This window comes from Salarias fasciatus, chromosome 20 (genome assembly GCF_902148845.1).
Source record: "Salarias fasciatus chromosome 20, fSalaFa1.1, whole genome shotgun sequence".
Classification (NCBI taxonomy): domain Eukaryota; kingdom Metazoa; phylum Chordata; class Actinopteri; order Blenniiformes; family Blenniidae; genus Salarias; species Salarias fasciatus.
This window is the reverse complement of record NC_043764.1, coordinates 4,624,947-4,645,057: the sequence shown is the minus strand read 5'-3', so window position 1 is coordinate 4,645,057 and position 20,111 is coordinate 4,624,947. Positions and strand designations below refer to the sequence as shown.

General features: G+C 44.2%; 1 protein-coding gene across 4 annotated transcripts in view; it reads left to right on the top strand.

The window, feature by feature from the left end:
- Positions 1–7,405: 7,405 nt before the first annotated feature.
- The window catches only part of agrn (agrin), a 303,236-nt gene continuing 290,530 nt past the window's right edge, over positions 7,406–20,111 (top strand). For 3 of the 4 annotated variants that reach the window (XM_030119411.1, XM_030119410.1, XM_030119409.1), the window contains exons 1-2: positions 7,407–7,892; positions 10,218–10,479. In XM_030119411.1, coding sequence (XP_029975271.1) covers positions 7,692–7,892; positions 10,218–10,479 — 463 coding nt within the window. In that variant the 5' untranslated portion in view covers positions 7,407–7,691. Of the gene's footprint in view, positions 7,893–10,217; positions 10,480–20,111 lie in introns of all 4 variants that reach the window. The other variant, XM_030119408.1, reaches the window with a different exon arrangement.

Sequence of the window (20,111 nt, the reverse complement as noted above, 5' to 3'; positions counted from 1 at the left end):
CTTTTTTTTAACAAGAAGTATTGGAAATGTAACAGATTACCACCCATACATAGATCTATCTTCTTTCAGTATTTTGCCTGTAAATTCGAACGACATCGTTAAAATGACGGCCGCCACATCCCTCTCCAATACTGACACAACAAATTGGAAATCCACTGCATGCAGCACCCCTCCTAAAGCCCGGGGGTGACTGTGAAATCAGCAGAGGCCTTGAAACAGTCCATGAGTATCTGGAACTTACAGGCAGTGTGTAAACAGTGTTTTCTCTCAGATATTAGGCTGAAGGAGAGACTTTCAGAATAGTCATAATCGTGGATATATAAGCAGAAAAGACGAGCTGATTGGAGAATTGTTCATTACAGATGGTGCATTAATATTATTGAAAAGTGAAGTTTGATATTTATGCTATAAAAACAGTTTGTTTTTTACTCCTAAATGGGAAAATTACATATTCTCTCTACCTTTTCTCACCTATTAAGTACTCTCATTACTTTCAGTAAATGTGATATTTGAGTTTTACAGCTCATATATCAAAATAAAAGAAGCTTCAGCTTCAGCTAATATTATTTTATAAGGATATTCTTGAACAAGATTAGTAAAATCTCCATTTTTATGCTACACGTGTAAACTGTAAATACAGTTGGTGTGTATTTCCATATATTGTTGGTTTCATACCATGCAATATGTAAGTAAACATACAATTAGTTCCACACTTATGGTCCATACTATAAATACTATATTCTGTGGTTTCATCATATAATATTATGCTAAGTTATATGCAATTTCTGGAGGTCTTGATTGTGTCTTTTGATGTAGTGTGGCCTTTGTCCTCTAATTAAACACAGAAAGCAGATTCATGGTCAGTTATTCACAATGTCATTTTCAAAAATATTAAAGCAACACTTTTGTTTTTGTTCCCTCTTTTCCATTAGTTGAAGGCCTATTTCTCCCAAATATTGCTCTCAAATGTGTCTAAATGAGTGTGATATAATTCATCCACCTCACAGGTGTGACAGATTGAGATGCTGATTGAGCCCCACCTACTGGATGAATCTGCAACAAATAAAAGAGAGAAAAACAGTCATTTAATTCAGTAACGGATCAGATGAAGTAATGTAAATTTCTTTTTGTCACCTGACTGAGCCATAAGATCGTCTCAAAACCATTATTTCCAGGGAAGCCCCCGTCCTGCATGTTTTAGCTCTCTCCCTGCTTCAGCACACCTGGATCTAATGTCGCCGTGATCACCAAGCGCCTGACAAACCCAGCTGATGAGCATCACTGCTGTCAGGTGTGCCTGAGCAGGGAGAGAGCTAAACTATGCAGGATGGCTGATCTGGAGGACCGGGGCTCTGGAGGACCGGGGCTCTGGAGGACCGGGGGGCTGGTGACCCCTAGTTTAACTGGTGATTAGACTCTGCTTCACCTTGGACCAGGAAGCTCAGAAACACACAGCGGTAAGCAGGACTAAATCACATATGTGTTCGTGAGTTTGTGTCTTGGACCCACATGGTCTCCCTGGTCTGTAGACTAGACTGTGTGTGATTTTAATGCCCCTGATGTAGCTCCATCTATGCATTGAACACGAGTCAAACTCCTAAGTAGTGATGGTTGGTTTGAATCCCATCTGCAGTGTTTGGTCCAGGAAACTGTCATTATCGTGTTTCAATATTTCACATAGGTGTGCACTAAATGTTTCTGAAACAGTCTCAACTACTTGAAAAGGAAGAAAACCTCAACTGTGAACTTGCAGGCATTGACAAAAACCAGAGGAGAGCATCACGAGGCCAGGTGTGGCCCTTTAGCTCTCCTGACCGGCCCTTGGGGTGCCACTTGAATAAAATGAAATTTAGTATTGTTATTGGACTTCTTACACTTTACATGATTTTCCACGTTGTTGTGTCAAGCATTCTGTCAAGCAGAGCTAGTGATTGTTACCTCACTAACTTTGCTTTCATTGTGGGGGAAAAGCCAGTTAATGAAAAAATAGCAATTATTTACTGAAGTTAAAATTTAGCAAAATATAACCGTGATTTCCAGACAAAGACTGTGAAAGAAAAAGTGACCAGGATCAGCAGTCATTCAGAAAAATCCTGCTAAAAACAGCTTTTCATCAAGAGAACATTTTATTGAACAAAACTCATGTCGGCCCTCAATAGAGGTCTTGTTTTTTTCCCATGTGGCCTGTCGGGAAAATTAGGCACCCACCCCCATTCAAAACCGTCCTCTGCTCTAGTTCTAATACTGTTCATTACAGACAATTGAAATTTCACTTCCACAAAAGATGCGCACAAACACAGCCGTCAAATCAAACCCGATGAATTAAAACCACGCTCCTCAATTTAAACCTCAATCCCACATTTCACTCTCTGCAGTGACCCAGTTTCTGATGAGCTGTTTTGTCTTGTTAGCTGTCTTCCAGTCATTTATCATCTGCTGGTTAAACCTTTTCCACAGGTTAAAAGCCCACATTTTTCAGCCTCTATTGAAATAACACGGCTCCTCTGTGGGTCTCTCGGCTCCACTGTTTACAGTGACATTATGACAAGTGTGAACAGGCGCTAAAACTACTGAACACACTAACTATTGTATCACTATGTCAGTGCTTTTCTCTCATGTGCATGCTCGGGATTCCCATGTTGGTCATTCTTCATTGTCTGAGTAGTCTGATTACCACTAACAGCTAAAGTGTATCCTTCCATAATGTATCCTGGCCATTTTACCAGGCGATGATCCGCCTCACTCAGTCTGTATTCACGTCCTTCTCAAGCAGAGAAGCCAGACGTACAACCCTGAAGAAAACTGGAGGTTTGGATAAAGCCGTAAACAGGGCTGGGAGTAACAGATTACATGCAATGGCGTTATGTAATTAAAGTACAAAAAATGTACCTGGAATCCTTTACAGTACATAAAAAATATGTAATCTCGTTACAGGTATATCTGATAAAAACGTGAATTACAGAGCAGGATAACTTTTTAAAATCGGATGGATAATACCCACACAGACATTGTGACACTTTACAGCACTTTACCGTGCTTTACGGCACAAACCTTGACACGCCATAGATATATAAACAATAGACACATCGACAGCAATCTCGACGCAGTCGCCCGCTCTACTGTTATATATCTAACCTGAATGAAACATCTGTTGTCATGGATTTTACAGATTTTACCACCTGCTGCTGGAGTCACGGCTGCTTCCAGGGAGGTAAGCTCATTCTCTCGCTGGAAACTTAGACATTATTTTGTATTTAAGTCAGAGGAACCCATAACTTCTTTGTGTAACTGTGAAAACGCTCTCAGCATCCAGGGACTGAACGTCAAACCTGAAGACACGTCTACAGGTATGAAACACACCTGAACTCACAGTGAAGCTAAAGTTTAATTAGCCTGCTAACCTGTCAGGAACCTGCTGCTGAGAACCACAGTCTCACCAGACCGAAATCAGAAACATGAAGGCAGTAATATCTTCAGCCTGTATGGTGGATTTATTGGAGACCCCATGAATGAATGAATCAACTCTGAAAAAATATCGTGTATGGCATACTTGAACACAAAATACTGTGCTTCACTATATCAGTACGGTTACATATTGAGATAGGGGTAATACTGGCCTATAACACACACAGGCTGTCAGTGTCTATAAGGCACAGCTGACAGCAATCAGGGAGTAACGATGTGAGACTCATGAATCAAGAACTGGGATCAGCTCAGCAGGACAAGACCTGAAACACGAGGAAAGAACCATCTGGAATTACAAAGGAAAACAAGCAACTGTTTGGTCTGGTTTAACAGATGAAAATGATTTGCTCATGTACATTTAAGAATATAGATTTACATTGATGATTATTTTAGAAGAAGGAAAACAAATCAGAAGTTGACTCCTGTGATTCTCAAGAGTCTCGGGAGGATTTAAGGCTTGTACAGAATAATATTCAGCTTTTCATGTTTCATCGACTGAGACGCCAAGAACCAACACAGCCTAAGCTGTAAACCCATACAGCTCAGGCATAATGTTCCTAACATATATATCAGCAATGAACAGCTTTCAGCATCCAGCTGACACACAGTGCTGTAATTAGTGTGGAGGAGGATTTAATGTACTCTCACAAGGTTTTCCTAAAGCACAGAAACAAAGAACAAATTACATTTCTATGCAAATTGGTGCTGTAATTTCTGTCCAACACTAATGTACAACTTCATTGGGATTCATGTATGATGTGTAATAACCTGTACCCAAGCTACCTTTGAGTTTTGGGGTATACTTTCTGCTTCAGACTAGTCATTACTGCCATAAAATGTAGCTCGATTTTATGTGGCTGCCAATGAAAATTTTCAGAAGCCACAAGGCAGCGTGCCAGACCTCTCAGAGGAGCACTTGTAGGCTTATAGACGCTATATGTGGTGTTTAATGTTGTGTCATTCACTGATTTAGGAGATTATTTCTGACTGAGCCATGTTGTAATTGGCCTGTGCAGCAGTGAGTTCGGAGCCTAAAGGCGACGACGACACGCGCGTTTGTCATTCAACAGACAGTTGTGTTTACTCAACTGTCACTACTCGGACCCACTTGAGCAAATTTCTGCAAATATCCTCTCTGGCAACTGTGCATGAGCAAAGCCTGTCATTTTCCCAGGAATAGAAGGGTAGTTAAAATTACAGCTTCTGAGGAGTGGAAATTTACGCACTCTGTGTTCTTAAAGAGGAGCTTAAACAAAAAATAAAAACAAAAAAAGCTCCATATGGTTGTATTTACAGCTTCAAACATGGGGAGTTTTATGATAGAAGGGGAATCTTTGATGACGTGACACAGGATGGGTTTTGCAGCGGTGCAGACCAGATTTCCGTACATTCCGTCACACCGATGTGCTTTAACAGAGCAGTTCTGATGCTCATCGGTTCATCTCGGTCAACAGGAACCATTGATTATGTGAAACCATAGTGAATAAAGGTGCATTAAAAGTTGTTGACTGCTCTCTCTCCAGCTAGGAAATCCTAATTTTCAACAAATAAACTTTTTAGCTCCAATTCATGAACCTCAAGTTGTGAAATAGATGTGACATTAAGCTTTAAGTAACAAATAACTGTGGCAGACTATCTTTAGATTCCTATTCAAATTGGTTTTAGATCAGGGCTGTCAAACATAAAGCCCGTGTGCCAAAACTGGCCTGCCAGAGGCACCCATCCGGCCCACCAAACCACCAAGCAAACTGTACAGTTCAAAAGGAAAATTTCTTACGAGTAGCAGGTACGGCACACACTGTAACCTGAGCTGAGATGTCAGCGATGCTGCCTCGCTGCTGTCAAGCCTCAAAATCCTGCTGTCAGTGTGACTTTATAAAAACAGCTATAAGAGGGTTTTTTTTTTTTTTTTTGAGGGGGGGCGTTTCACTATATTTGCTCCAGAAAATGTTGTTAAAATTGACTTTATGCTGAGAATGTACTCATTTCTGTTAGTAACTGCTTGACTTTGTGAAAATATTGACATTTCCATCACTTATTCTGTGCACCACAGCAAAGAAAAACTCTCAATTTCAGGGTTATTGTAGCACACTGGTGATGACATTGTGCTGTATGTGAGCACCTTATGCTCTCTTCTGACTCAAAAATGTGCAAAACATGTTATAACTGACATTCTACTGCAAGTGTGACATTAAATTCATCCATAATACACCATTAATTATGGCGGTATTTGTTTTATATATTCATTGTTTGTATTTATTAAATTGTTAAAATAACTTTAGATCATTTAGGATCTTTTAAGCGTTCCGGTAATTATCAAAGTTGCAAAAAGCATAAATCGTACATTAATCTTAATCTTATGCATTATACTCAGCCACATAAAGGTGATACTGTTGTTAGCCCTCTGTTTGTTTTCCAGTGTCAATGCTGTCCGCCATTGTTCCTAATCAATTCTTAATTGTGCAGAAAATGCATTTGTTACAAACATTATGCCACTGCTCCTTTTGAAATATGTACTTCTGTATGTCACTTTCTGTAATATTGAAATTCATAGAAGCATTAAATCTGGGTCAAATTATTGCAATGAAAACCTGAAATGATGATTTGATTTTTTTTTTATTGTTCTTTATTAGAGCAAACAATGTTGGGAAAGGAATTTATGTGACAATGACAATATGATGCACAAAAAACATAACTGATAAAGCCATTAATCTATTAATCCAAAATCATCAACACAAGGTTTCTAGCTTGGAAATTCTGAATTTTTTTCCAGCTAAATTGCTATTAATGGACAGAAATGTCAGCTCTACTTAATGCGATCTGTTTATCGTCTATATGACAACCAGAGGAAGGCTTAAAATGACGGACTAATTTATTCCAGAAGAAAACTAACAACATTTCTAGTTTATTCTTAATTAAACATTCCTTGGAGGTACGGCTCTTTTGGGGGGGGGAATTCAGATGTTTTGCATGTCGAGCTGTCCTGTCAGGACAGCCAACAAAAGGGGTTTCAAACCCTGGCCTGTGGGCCACTTCTGGTCCTCGACTTGATGTGAAAAAAACACATCGACTCATGGAATATGGCTAAGTTTTGAATTCCTGTAATTAAAGTGCCGTAGGTATTGCATGTTCTGGCCGTTTCCTCCCACACTCCAAAAGCAGGCATGAGAGGTTCGCTGGTGACCGTAAATTACCCTGAGTTGTTTGTCTGGCTGTGTGTGTGTGCCCGGTCATGAACTGGCGACCTGTCCAGGGTGTGTCCTGCACTCAGCCTCCACTGGGATTGGCTCCAGCGCCCTGCGACCCGGAACAGGATAAAGTGGCAGAGCAGATGGATAGATGGATCGTAAGCTTTATGTATGAAAGATGAATTTACTTGAACAGTTTGACCTTAAAAGGAATCGGACGATGTAGACAGTCAATTGGAAAGAAATTGTGAGCAGGAGCAGCTGTCTGGTTAGAGGAGGATCTTTTTTTGTTACTGATTCTGATGATTCCATTTGGGAAATCAAAGTGATGAAACAAACTCCTCTGGTTTAAACCAAGTCTCAATACAATTTCGAGAACTAAATATGCACTTTTTGTTCCACTTGATCCTGGAGAGGCTCTTCAGTGGCCTCCAGCCATTATGGCACTGCGTAAAGACGCACCCCATGATGGTGCAGATCTGTCACCGGAGACGTCCACGCGCACGTCCAGGGTCTGAGGGGGGAGGACACGACGTAGAGACACCGTCTGTCCGAGTGGGGGCGGCGTTGGACAGCCACTTCAGAGGAAGGCGTCCCGGCGCGCAGCTCTCCAGACCCCCCCCCCCCCACCTCAGGCGCACTTGTGGGATCAGCAATTCAGATCGCATGCAAATCCAGGAGCGCGTCACCGAGGACGACAGAGAGAGAGAGCGAGAAAGGGGAAAAGAGAGGGAGAGAGAAGTGCAGTTGCATTCCTGGAGAGAGAGATCCGTGGCCCTTCCTCCTCCTTCCTCCTCCTCGCGCTGCCTCTTCCCTCCTCCTGCTCTCCAGCCGGCCGCGGCACGCAGGGATTTGGAACCCGGGCTGCAGATGCGAGGATCCGGGCTGCAGGGAGAAAGCGACACGCTGGAAGTTGAGAAAAGGAGGCTCGCCTCTTTCCGGATAACTTTTGGAGTTTGCAATAAGAGGGGAGTCACCGGGCGAGCGCTTTAAATCTGAAAAGAAAAGAGAGAAAGTAAAGTTGGACTGGCGGCGGTCATGGGCTCCCGGCGGACGCTCCTCTCCGGCCGCGCTGCGCTGCTCCTGGCCGGGCTCACCGCGGCTCTGTGGCAGCTCTGCGCCGCAAGTTGCCCGGAGAAAGACTTGGAGGACAGGGAAGAAGAGGCCAACATAGTTCTGACCGGCACCGTGGACGAAATCATTAACGTGGACCCCGTGCACAATACCTACTCCTGCAAGGTAAGAGTTTCTCTGCAGCCCGAGGCGCCATCAAGTGAAGTATCCACGGGAGCGCGCACGTTCCGCCAGGCATTACACCTGCTGCCAGGGTTTAAGTCACATTCTGGGATGTGTGCGCCCTGATGGAAGCCATTACCAGCGGGTTCATGCTCCAGAAGCATCAGCAGCTCGCCTCACAAACATTTTACAAACTCATTCATCCAGAAGCGTTTGGCCACGGCCACAGGGACGCACACAGTGGATCCACTTTACCTCCGAAATGAACCGATTTGTGAAATTTCCTCTTGAAAATTACATAGCTGTAAGGCAAACCCACCCGACCATGTAATCATCCACAACATGGAGCAGGAGAGAGGTCCCTCTCTGGCCTCTGACTCTTACCTCTCACTTCCTACAACTTTCTGCAAGGCTGCTGCTCTGAATCCTCATTTTAATGTTGCTGATAAATGGCACAGCTTGCATGTCAAAGACAGACAGACATTTAATACTGTTGGAAGTGACAGGAATGTCCCCTAAATTACCTGTTTACATGTAAAACTGTCAGCCATTCTTCCCTCACAGTAAAAATCTATCTTGTGTTTGCATGTTCCTCCTGTGCATGTCGGGGTCTCCACACTAGAGTTTCCGAAAACCCGCAACATGTGAGGTTGATCAAACGTCCGTCGGTGATCCTCCTGTGACGGACTGTCAGACTGCCAGATGCAGCAGAAATCACCCCAGCCCTCACCGAGCCGGAACTGGTTAATAACAGAGTTATTGATGGATGATCTGCATGTCTGGAAGCAACCGTTTCTCCTCAGCAGTGACAATGACAGCAGTGATCCGGAAGCAGCAAAGAGGCAGAGTCCTGCATCGCCGTGTCGTCAGTCACACATGCGAGACAGCTGCATTTATGTGGTTTTCCATTTCATCAGATAGACAGTATAAATCTGACAGCGTTGTCCTCCAGAGGAAAAACATCCTCTGATCCACAAATAATGACATTTTCAGTCAGGAAGCACCTTCCTCCACCCCCCCTCACTCAGCAGTTCATTGCGAAACTTACTTTTTGCACAGACCTGTGGTAGACCACTCTATAATCTGTGAAAAATAAACAAGTGGTGTTTGGTCAGCTCAGCGCCGGCGCTGCTCTCCGTCCTCCGACGGAATGAGCGGGAGCAGGTTAGAGGCATGCAGCACTTCCTCTAGAAAGAGAAAACCAACACCGAACGCGCTGAGATGAGACCAGACAGCAAACATGGAACGGAAGGAGAAGGCTTTCCCATCACGGTGCAAAAACCTGCCTGTCCTGCAGATTTCGTGTGGCTGGACCCAGTTAGAGAGACGAGAAGAAGCCTTCATTCTAACCTCTGAGACATTTTAATTCTGACTTCATTCACCAAACTCTCAGTCTTAAGTATTTTGTCCGAGTTAACGCTTGCTGAAGATGTGGCGCACTGAGAACAGATCACCAGGAAACCATCAGTGAACTCAGCAGTGGGCAGTTAATTAACTCTCCTGAGAGGCTGAGACTGCTGTGCAGGGCCGAGTCCTCAAATCCTCTCAATATGAACACATCCTTGTTATTAAAAGGAGCTGTTGAGCGGCTGATGTGCTGCATGAGTCAGTTCTTGTGTTTCTTTGCAGGATGACGCTGCTTTCATTTCTAATCTTTTGACTCATTAAAGTGCACCTGAATACCGAACACTGAAAGAATAATGCTCCCACGTTAAAATGAAAGCGAAACAGTCAAATTGGACGCATTGTGTGTATTGATTTTCATTTGATTCAAGGTCTGACATCTCGTTACATATTAAATTTAATGCAGAGCAGATTGAATGAATTTGTCTGGTTTTTCAGTATATGACACAACAATCACTGATAACTGTTAATGTCAAGTGGAGGCGCTTAGATTTGATATAAAACAAAGTGTTCTTTCATTCACCGTGGCAGCGATTAGCTCAGTGTTGGAGAAGTAAGTAGATTTTTATTGATATAGCGTCCTTCACAAAGTGCTTTACAATAAAATACAAGCATAAATAAAAAGGCGTTAAGTCACATTAAATAAGAGAAATAGACACATGAGCACATAGATTCATAAGAAAGCCTCCTTTGACAAGAAATTTAGTGGCACCTTACGTCTCAGCAGAGTCAGAGCATCGTGTTATTGATCACCACTTTATTCATTTGTTGTAAAAGTGAATAACAGTTTATGGATGTCATCTTGTTGCTTTTCCCTGCTGCAGCAGCAACACATTTGTTTTTGTTCTCATTGACAAATGTGCACTTAGATTATGCTCTGATGCCTTGTGTGTGACAGCAGTGTCTGAATTTTCTTCCTCAAAGGTCCGAGTGTGGCGCTACTTGAAAGGAAAGTCCAACGTGAACCGAGAAATCCTCCTGGACGGCGGCAACAAGGTGATGATCGGCGGATTCGGAAACCCCGGGATCTGTGACAACCAGGTGGCCACGGGCGACACGCGCATTTTCTTCCTCAACCCCGCGACGGCGGCCCTGGGACCCGAACACAAGAACGAGCTCATGCTCAACTCCAGTCTGATGAGGATTACCCTGCGCAACCTGGAGGACGTGGAGCACTGTGTGGAAGGTGAGCGGCCCCCGTGACGCCCGTAAAGTCTGTTTGCTGTTCGGAAGTAGTGTGAGTTGAGAGGAGTTAAGTGCAGGCGCCACGCTGCGCCGCGAAGACTCGGTAATCGTAAATCACTTTAAATCAGCCAGGATTTCATACGCCGCTGGCTGCTGAAATTCCATCGCCCCGAGCTTCCTGCGGAAAAATTTTCCCAGAACTCTGTGAGACAAGGACACCTGAGTCATTTCAGGAGCGTCGTGTGAGGCTCCGGTCCTTCCCAGAACAGTCCTGGAGGTGGGTGTGTCTGATAAGCACCTTAAGGACAGAGGCTGGGTGGCTCATGGGTCATTCTCGACCTTTGTACCGTGTCGCTGGGCCGTCTCCAGGCGAAGCCACCGTACGCTCAGAGGGAGCTTTAAAGGGCCGCGCATGTTCCCACACTCCACTTCCAGTTTCACCTCGTTCTGAAAGAAGAAAATAAGTATTACACTACACAGAACCAACTTTCTTCACACAGATGTTTTATAAGAGGCTTTTAACGGCTCCAACAGAAATGAGTGACATAATTTGTGCATTGTTGTGTTTTCAGGTGATTTGCATGCCAGCGTTTCAGCATAAAAACCAGTTAATTAAAGGCTGTTGTTGCTCCGAGTCCTTTCTCATTTGAGAAGTAATTTGTCAGGCTCTTATGAGGCGAGCCGTGCAGCCATGACTAATAAATGTCAGCATCCACCGTGACTGCAGCAGCCTGTGCCCCCATGCCAGCGAGCTCCTGTTTAACTTTTACTGGTGCTTGACAATGTTGGCAGCCGTTCAACGTTTGAGTCGAACACTTCAGTGCGCGGCCGGGAGGGAAATGAATCAGAGCGCGAATCACCTTGCGAGAAAGTTCTTTCTGGGGTAATCACGGTTGCAGGAGCTGTATGGTCGATATTCTCGGGTACTTTCCTCTCAACAGTTCTGGGTGGCAGGATGTTCCAATGGATGGAGCTTGTTTGCAGTGTTAAGTTGCATTTGGCACACACATAAAACTTCTTCTGTTTGTCTGTCCAGGCACGAAACACTGCACTGCTAACCTTTTTATTCAGCCCTCTTTTCTCCTCTTTGGACTCCTGTTGTGGAAAGGGGAGTTTCTTGGCTCTGACAAACTGTCTAGAATGTGCCCTTTTTGTTTCCAGGCTTTGTATTTGAAGAGGGTTTCTTTCACATAACCTGATTTTCTCATATCACTTTACAGTGGAAGCAATAGCGGCGAAGAAAAACCTCGAGGAGTCATCAGGCAAAACGTTAGTTTGCAGAAAGTCTCGCTCTGTGGACGGTGAATAGATCAAGGATGTCAAACATATTTTAGATCAGGAGCCACATTCAGCCCAGTATCATCTTGGGTGGAGCGGGCCGATAAAATAGTGTAATGATAACCTTTGAATTTAAAAAACTTCAGAGTATATGTGATGAAGACGTCTATATTTACACAAAACCAAACAGTTACTACTCAAAATGACGACAATCACAGCATAAAGCCAATTTAAATAGTGCTCAAAACCGTGGCCTCTGCTACATGGTGTTTTTAGTTCTGAATTAGTTTATTCCCGTTTAAGTAATTCTTAATTACATTTGTTAACTTTGTGTTTACATGGGAAAGATGAAGGATTGAATCCACTCTTTAACGCTGGGTGTGGTGAAGCGTTCTGATTGGACCGGGGTCAGACATGGTGTACTTACATCTGCCCCGAGTGAACAGATCCCTGGTCCTGGCGTTTTTCCTCTTTTTCAGTCTCCATTAACTTTGATGCTCCAGCTTTTAAAAGGTCCACATCGTTATGCTCCCGTCCATCCGCTCTTTTCATTATATTCATTTCTTTGAAGGCTCCTGGTAAATAAATCATCTCGGACGAGTTGAGCTCTTGTTTCAAGCATGTGCAGAATGATCGGAATAGAAGGTTTACATGTCAAATTTACATATAATTCCAATCTAGAATGACAATAAACTGGCTGGCATATTTGGAATTAAACTTGATTTGGAATAAAAATGTTTACATGGTCATTTTGAACCAAAATTAGCTTTTATTTGGAATTAAAGAGGAATTAAACGTCCCATATAAACACACCCAATGAAACCTCCAGAAAATCTGTTGCATTATTTGTGTTATTCCAAACTCACCCTGGCAGCATGGCTTTTAGGTTAATGCAACTTTGCATTTTCATAACGAGTAAGCTCGCTGTCGCGGCAGCATCATAGACGTCTCAGCTCGGGTCTCAGTGCTGTGTTGCTCCTGTGACTCTTAGAAATTGAGTTTTTTTTTGTAAAAATAAATGTTTTTTTTCTTTTCACACTTTTCTTGGTGGTGTGAAAGCCCCGAATGGAGCCTCTTGTGGGCCACTTTTTACCCACAAACCTTAGGTTTAACACTCCTGGAATAAACTGAATGTCTTGACTCGATCTTCAGTTCCTTGTAGTGATATTTCTTGTTCGACGTGCAGACCCTGCATTTTCGTGTGTAAAACCTTACCCTGATTTAATACCCCTCATCCAGAGGAGAGCGAGCTGTGAAACTGGCTGTAGTGGAGTGTTTTAATTAAGACAGTCAAGTCAAATCCCATCCGTTCCATGCAACCACTAACCCCAGAGATTTGGGGATGTTAGCGCAGCGGGACAAGACTCTACCTGCCGCGGCACTCGCTGTACCCTCCTCTGCTTTCTCCTCATTCTTGACATTTTCGATAGCTAGGATAGACTCAGGAATGCCTGGCAGAGCGCGAGGTGGGGAGGCTCATTGTCTGAGGTGGAAGAAAAAAGGCTTTGTGTGAGCTCCTCGCCACCAAGAGTTTTCTGGAAAAAAAAGAACAGACGTAGACATGAGAGAAAATAAGATGAGTGATTTCAGAATGGAAGAAAAAACAGAGCTTTCGCACTCGTCCGTGTGAGGACGTGAGCTGTGACTGATGTTGTGTTTGCAGTGGCATGTTTGCAAGAGTTTGGATCCGGGCTGCATGAGGATGGATGCCTTCAGGCGTCGTGTTTCACGGCCGTTCTGACTCCCGTGTTCTTCGCGCTGGGTGGTGCCACTTCGGGGCCACTCAGTCCGTGCAGGCTTTCATCCTCCACGGAGCTGCCCTCCCCACATGAGCGTTTACAACATTTTAGAAAACACTTTCCCGACCAGACGCCTCTTAAAAATCGATACTTTCCTGTTTCTTGATGCTGGGTCCTTGCTAAAAACCAGAATACCAGAAGCAAATCCAATAGTATCAGGTCTGCATTGTTGGGTGTGCACCTTGTTTGGGCAGATAAGCAGAGAAGGCCTCTGGCACTGACCCCCCCTCCTCCTCCTTTGTTCGGTCCTGCTGCTGCTTTTCAGCGAAATCTTATTGCTGTCAATTGCGCTGTGCACAGAGTTGACAGATAACATGTCAGACACAATCCAGCACAGTTATTTGCTCTCTGTGGAAACACAATGAAGTCATGGCTTTGTGAAAGTGGATGTAGTGGGGGGGGTTGGGGGTTTGGGAGTTGGGGGGTGAGGCGGCTGACGGCTCAACCTCATCCTCCAGAGTGAAGGAAACATGTGCTGTTTATTATTTCCATCTCATTTTTTCTGCTTAATGACAACAAAGGGAGAAGGCGGAGGTGTTGGGGGCTCGGGGGAGAGGAAGCCCTCTTGATGGAGAGGTGTTGAGTGCATGGGGAGATTTTATCTGCCGCTCTGTTTATCAGCTGCTTTTGTTTCAGCTCCTGATGATACGATGCCAGAAGTCTATCCCTCAAGGCCCTGACGAAGAGCAGCAACAAAGGGCTGTTTCTTCCTTCTCTCTTCCTCTCATGGCCTCCCCCTATTTTTTTTTTTTTTTTGTTTTAATCTCTTGACTTCTGAAGAGATGAGCCAGGCAGACGTCCGTGCACAGTCATGCAACAGCTGCATCAAAGATCGTCTCTTTGTCCCTCTGTGTCGAGTCTCTTTAAATCTGCGATGCTGAGTGCAGCCGGTGCGCGCGCGGTCCGTACGGGATGCTAATGAGCAACATTTTATTGCTCAGCATACCACTGACTCTTTATGATGTGTGCGCGAGCAGCAGTCCAGAGGCCGGCAGCTAATGGGAGTTAGCCGGGCTCGTTGAGAACATGATGGGGGTTCTGATTTGCCAGCAGGTGGTCCTGCCTAATGATGGGCGAGCAGGCAGCCCTGTGGAATGCTCTACGGGGCGGGTGGGATGTGGGATGACTGTTTGAGCGCCCTCCCTCTCCACCTCCCCCTCCTCCTCTTCCATTGCTTCGTCGGTGAATGAGCCTGGACCTTAGGGGGAAACTTTGAGCTTTTTCCCCACTGTTTGTGCAAGGAGGAGGCTCTGGAATCGGCTGAAATTCCTAACCTGGCCGCCCCCTCCCTCCCTCCCTCCATCCCCACTCACCTTCTTGATATGTGAAGAGATAATGAAAAGAATGATAAGAGGAGGGGGGAGGAGTGAGCGCTCCAGTTTTGACTTGTGATTTTTCATAACGCTCACGCCAATCATCCACAGGACATTCCACTCCCTCGTTTCGAAGAACAATTGAAGAGTTCTTGAGAAAAATCCAGAAAGGTATTTCCCAACTGCTGTTAATCAGTGACTGAAAGCCCTGGAAGGGCAGAGAGTTGTTGATAATGGTATCGGTCTTCGCTGATGCATTGTTAGTGCCACAGCCGAAGATTTCATCAAACTTTCAGAATAATGGCAGCATGTTAGGAACAAAGTAGAAGTATCAAGACTATAGCCGTCAATCTAAATGTTAGGAATAAAAAACATTTTGGATGCAGATTGAATTTTCTTCAATAATACTTTGCATTTCTACAAGTTTTCATCTTTATTGCAGAAATATTCTGTGTTGCCCTGACTTGTCCATGATATCTCGAGATCGACGGAGCCAAAAACGACATTCTGTGTCATCAACAGTTGGAGAAAGTAGTCAAAATGTTCAGATAATGAAAGAAACTGCTCAACAGACATTCAGTCTAAAAAATCAGCAGCTGTTGTCAAAAGGTTTGACTTCTGTCATTATTGTTCACCTAACTTGCTTCCACAATATGCTAAGATGCACAACTTAGTGGAATAACAGATTTGAGAGGACTCAGGATTTCCCTTTATGTGGATGATATAATTCTATATATGTTTCCAAACAAATACAAACAATTCTAGCTTATTTGCAGTTAATCAACATATTTGGTGAAAAGTCTGAATTCGATAAATGATCAATCGATAATTTAAGTAAAATGACTCTCCTCTTCTTACTCAAATTAAACAATCAACATCAAGATCTCAGCTTTTTCTGTTATTCTCTAAACACACGTCAATCAATCAATCATAATCAAACTTGATTTCTAAAGAACTTTACACAGTAATAAAAACAACACAACCTACTTAACCGCATGCGTTCTATTTAGAGTATTATGGATCATGCCTGTTTTGTTTAAAAGGTAATTTATTAAGTCTGATAGTTTGGTCGGTGTTGAGCGGAAGAGGCGTTTATTCCAGGTGAGGTGGTCTGTTTCTACAAGGAAAGTTTCTGGGAAAACTCTCAGCATGTTGGCTGCCTTATAATTAAAATATTAGACTTCAGTACCACCTGCTCTTGTTTTAATCCCACAGAGAAACAGTGGAGACAGATAAGAGTGTTCCTGATGCACAGTTAAAGGGGACAACCTGCTACTTTCCCAGGTAGAAAAACATATGGCTTGTGGGTATTTCCAAAGCGGAGATGGAATTTATTTTATTGTGGCTCTGGAAAGTGTGTGAGAACGCTGCACAGCCGCACCCAGATGACTGAACTTAAAACGCCGGGGTCTTTATCCAGTCCGTGTCTGCACAAGTAGCCTTTTGTCTCCAGGGAGTCATGGGAAGTCAAGAAGAGTGACTTTAAGGATTGGATTTTTCTCAGGGTTCTTGAATGGATTAGGCGGGAGTCTAAGAGTGGGAGTTCATTCAGTTGCTGTTAGAGTCTTTCTACAAAGGTGTGCCTTTGGTAAATCTGTGTACCCTGTGTGGCTTATGTCAGGGAATTTATCCAGCGAAGTGAACAGAATTGGACGAGTGGAAAGGCCTGATGGAAGGCTTTGATGAAATAATCAACAAAAGGCTTGAAGGGGAGAAACAAGACCAGTGGTCCCGTTTGCCAGCTAGCCCAGCGTCTCCGGAGGTATTGCACATTTTAAATTTTAATTAAAAATGCGGGAGCGGAGAGCCTGCTTGGCATAGCGATAAAGGACTCAGAAATGAAAAAGCAATGAAAGACGGAGGGGAGCAATAGACGGATGGACCACTTAACCAGCAGCCGACTCACCTTGGCCGGTCTCCCAGCCCGAACCGGGAGTGTATCACTCCACCGCTGATAGCAATCGCAGATGGTCCTGATAGTACGCGAAGACACCTACATGTAGTGACATGCCTGTCACTCCGCGTGATGTGTTAACATGCTCGGAGTGTACACACAGACATACTGTGTAACATCCAGTCAGCAACAATACCCGTGTGAAAAAGCAGCGTCCTTGCTCGGTGCAAGCGGGAGACGATTTCATGCAATTCTCCACGTAATTTGGTGTTGCACTGACTCAAATCCTGCTCAACTTCTTCATTTACTAGCCTCAAGGTAATTGAGACCCTGATGCCTGTTTCATGACGGTCTTCCTCCACACCCTGCTGCGGTTAAGAGATCTCTCCATTGACATTTCAGTGCATGATGGCTCTCACTGGAGAAACGCGTCATAACAAAAACATTCAGGAGTAGTGACACACTCATGACCTACAGTTCGGCTTGTGGCCCATCCAGATTTGATAAAATAAGATAGAAATACTTAATACTGAGTCCCAGTGGCAATCCTTTATATGTAAACCTGCTGTTTGAAGCAATGCTCAGTTGAATTTGGAAGCAGTGAAATGATCTGGAAAAGCAGCTGTGTGAACACACACTGTTAAAGACAGTGTGAAGGTGTAATAACCTGTTGAATTTGTGATTAAGTGACAACAGCACAAGGCGAGATCGAATTAAAATGAATTCAAAGAAGTTCATCCGCAGCTGTGTCAAGTTCTGACAGATCCCCCCCCCAAAAAAGACTCAACTGTGACCGACAACTGTGAACCGATCCGGAGTTTTGTGATCCGTTACGCCCCCAGCGAGTCATTTGATAGCAAAGATGACAGTCCTTAACAAACAGTGCTGCTTTGGAGCTAATGAAAGTGAAAAGAAGATGTAAAGTTCGCCGGTGTCAAAGTCCCAGTTAAGCTGTTCTTTAGTCGAGGGACCAGGGAAGTGAAATTGACCCCAGAGGCTCTGAGCAGGGCCTTGGTTGTACAGTGACCCGGAAAACCTCCCTCTTCTATCCCCGACAAAAAGAGCTCAGAGCGGCAGTCTGCATGAGATCTGGGCTCCCTCCGAGGGAACTGGAGCCGTGACAACATTCCTGCTACCAAGGCCGCATTTCTGGAGCGGGGCAGCTGCTGTGGCAAGCGCTACTACTTACTGTCAACGCGCCAAAAACATCAGGTTTAGAAGAAAGACTTTTCTTTGGTGAGACATGGGGGGAGGATGGAGGCGGGGGGGGGGGGGGGGGGTCATATAAGCCCAAATGCAATTTGTATTTAGGTCAGCTCAGTTGTCACTTCCCAGATGAAGACAAGACAAAGCAGCAGACAAAAAAAGTTGTGCAAAGTGGCGCTTTAAGATGTGTCCATTGTCAAAAATCTATATCTGGTGCAGAATTCTCTCGTTAAGACGAGAAGAGAAATGTTCAGAGCTTAATGACTTGCCGTCACTCTCTCAGTGCACTGACCCGATGCCTTCACATCACATTACACATTATTATCATGGCGAGCACCTGTTACACACGGCCCTGCTTTCCCCCTGCCGCTTATATAACGCCGGGATCCCTGTTTCCAGGCTTCTCTTTGCTGCTGAAGCGGCGCTTTTGGGAAAGCTTTTCTCAAGATTAAGAGATGTCGGAAGTCTAATCCCGTGCCTTTCCTGATTTAACTTCGTCTTCATTACAGTGCTTGCACATTGCAGGAAGTCAGCGAGACTTGACAGCTTGGGCTCCAACAACAGCAAACAAATCGCGCCGACCTGTCCTGTGCTGTTCTACCCCTCCGTCTCTCTTACTTCCTTTTCTCCCCCTCATTCATCTCTCCGTCAAAGGGTTGTCATGGTGAGCACACCTCTGTCTCCTCCTCAACGCTCCTCCTCACATCCAGCTGCGTTTGCTGTTATGCCTTTATATGAGCTTCCTTCCTTCAGGCGCCATCCTCAGTCATGTTTGACCCGCACATGTGTCTGTCCGTTATCACGCCGCCGTCTCCTGCCAGTCCGATGTTTGTCCGTCGCACCTCGGCTGATGTGTGGCCGCTCTCTGGACTATCATGTTCTGGATTTTATGTCTCCACTCTTTATGTTTGACACATGCTGGAGTCTTCCTGCGGCCTCGCTCGTCTCTGTTCTCACAGTCGTCATCTCCCTCCTCCTCCTCCTCCTCCTCCTCCTCCTCCCAGTGTTCCCATCTCGCCGTGCTTCCACCTGTAATTACACTGGAATCCTGCGCCCTGTAAAGCTGTCACAGGCCTCACAACCAGGTGCACTCTGTGCAGCCTCTGACCTAAATCCACATGCTTCTCTCTCCCACTCCTCCTTCTTCTGCTCTTTTACAGACTAACTGGAAGTTCATGTAGTCATCTAAATGATCTGCCTGTTTTATTCAAACTTTATTCAAATTTCAAAGGGATTTTAAACAATTTGTGCTCAGGTCTAGAGAAGTTCTGCTGCATGTATAAAAGAAAGAAGTTACACAAAGCCTTTTGTGGCTCCAGAGGGAGCTGCATGGAGTCTGACACAAGCAGTGTAATTTGATGCAGAGCCGACTGAGACTGGAAGACTTTAGGTCTGAGAGGAAACTAATGTAAGTGGGGTTAAAAGAATTGAGATTCTTCTCCGTGGAAGCATGTTTCCCAAGCTGTTGATGCGGGAGCGGTATTATGGGTAACGCAGGGACAAGAATTTGATCTGGATTAGGTATTTATCTACCAGGAAAATATTGCTTTCCTGTAAAGTCGATGTGAAAAAAAGTTTTTCAGTACTGTCAGGTGTGGAGCATCGTGTACAATCAAGCCTGATGGTCAGTGCATTTGCATTAGCTGCATGAAGACAATCATCAAGCTGCACTAAAATAGCTTCATTCATGCAGATTGAGACAATATAAAGTGCGAGATGTATGATTGACAAATTGCCAGTAAGAAAAAAAAAAACAAGAAACACGAAGGATGTATAAAAAAGCATCAGATTGACATAAGTAATGAAATTAATAGAACTAAAACTGCTACTAGTCACTATTAAGATGCTTGTCAGAACATGGAGGAACAGATGGAAGTTAGATGTTCTGGTGAAGCACAGCTCATAATTATTATTAGACTTCTGTCCTACTTGTTGGTTATTTACTGTGTTCGATACCTGCTGATTAATATTCTAATCTTAACTCCAGTGGGTCCAGCATTCAATCTTGTATGACCTTATTCTTGCTGTACACAAGCCCTACATGTTTGATACTACTGTCTGAAGCACTGATTGAGTTTACACTAAAGTAAGATATCTAGTTTGGAGAAGCAATGCAACCTCTGATACTGAGTTTCCAACCATT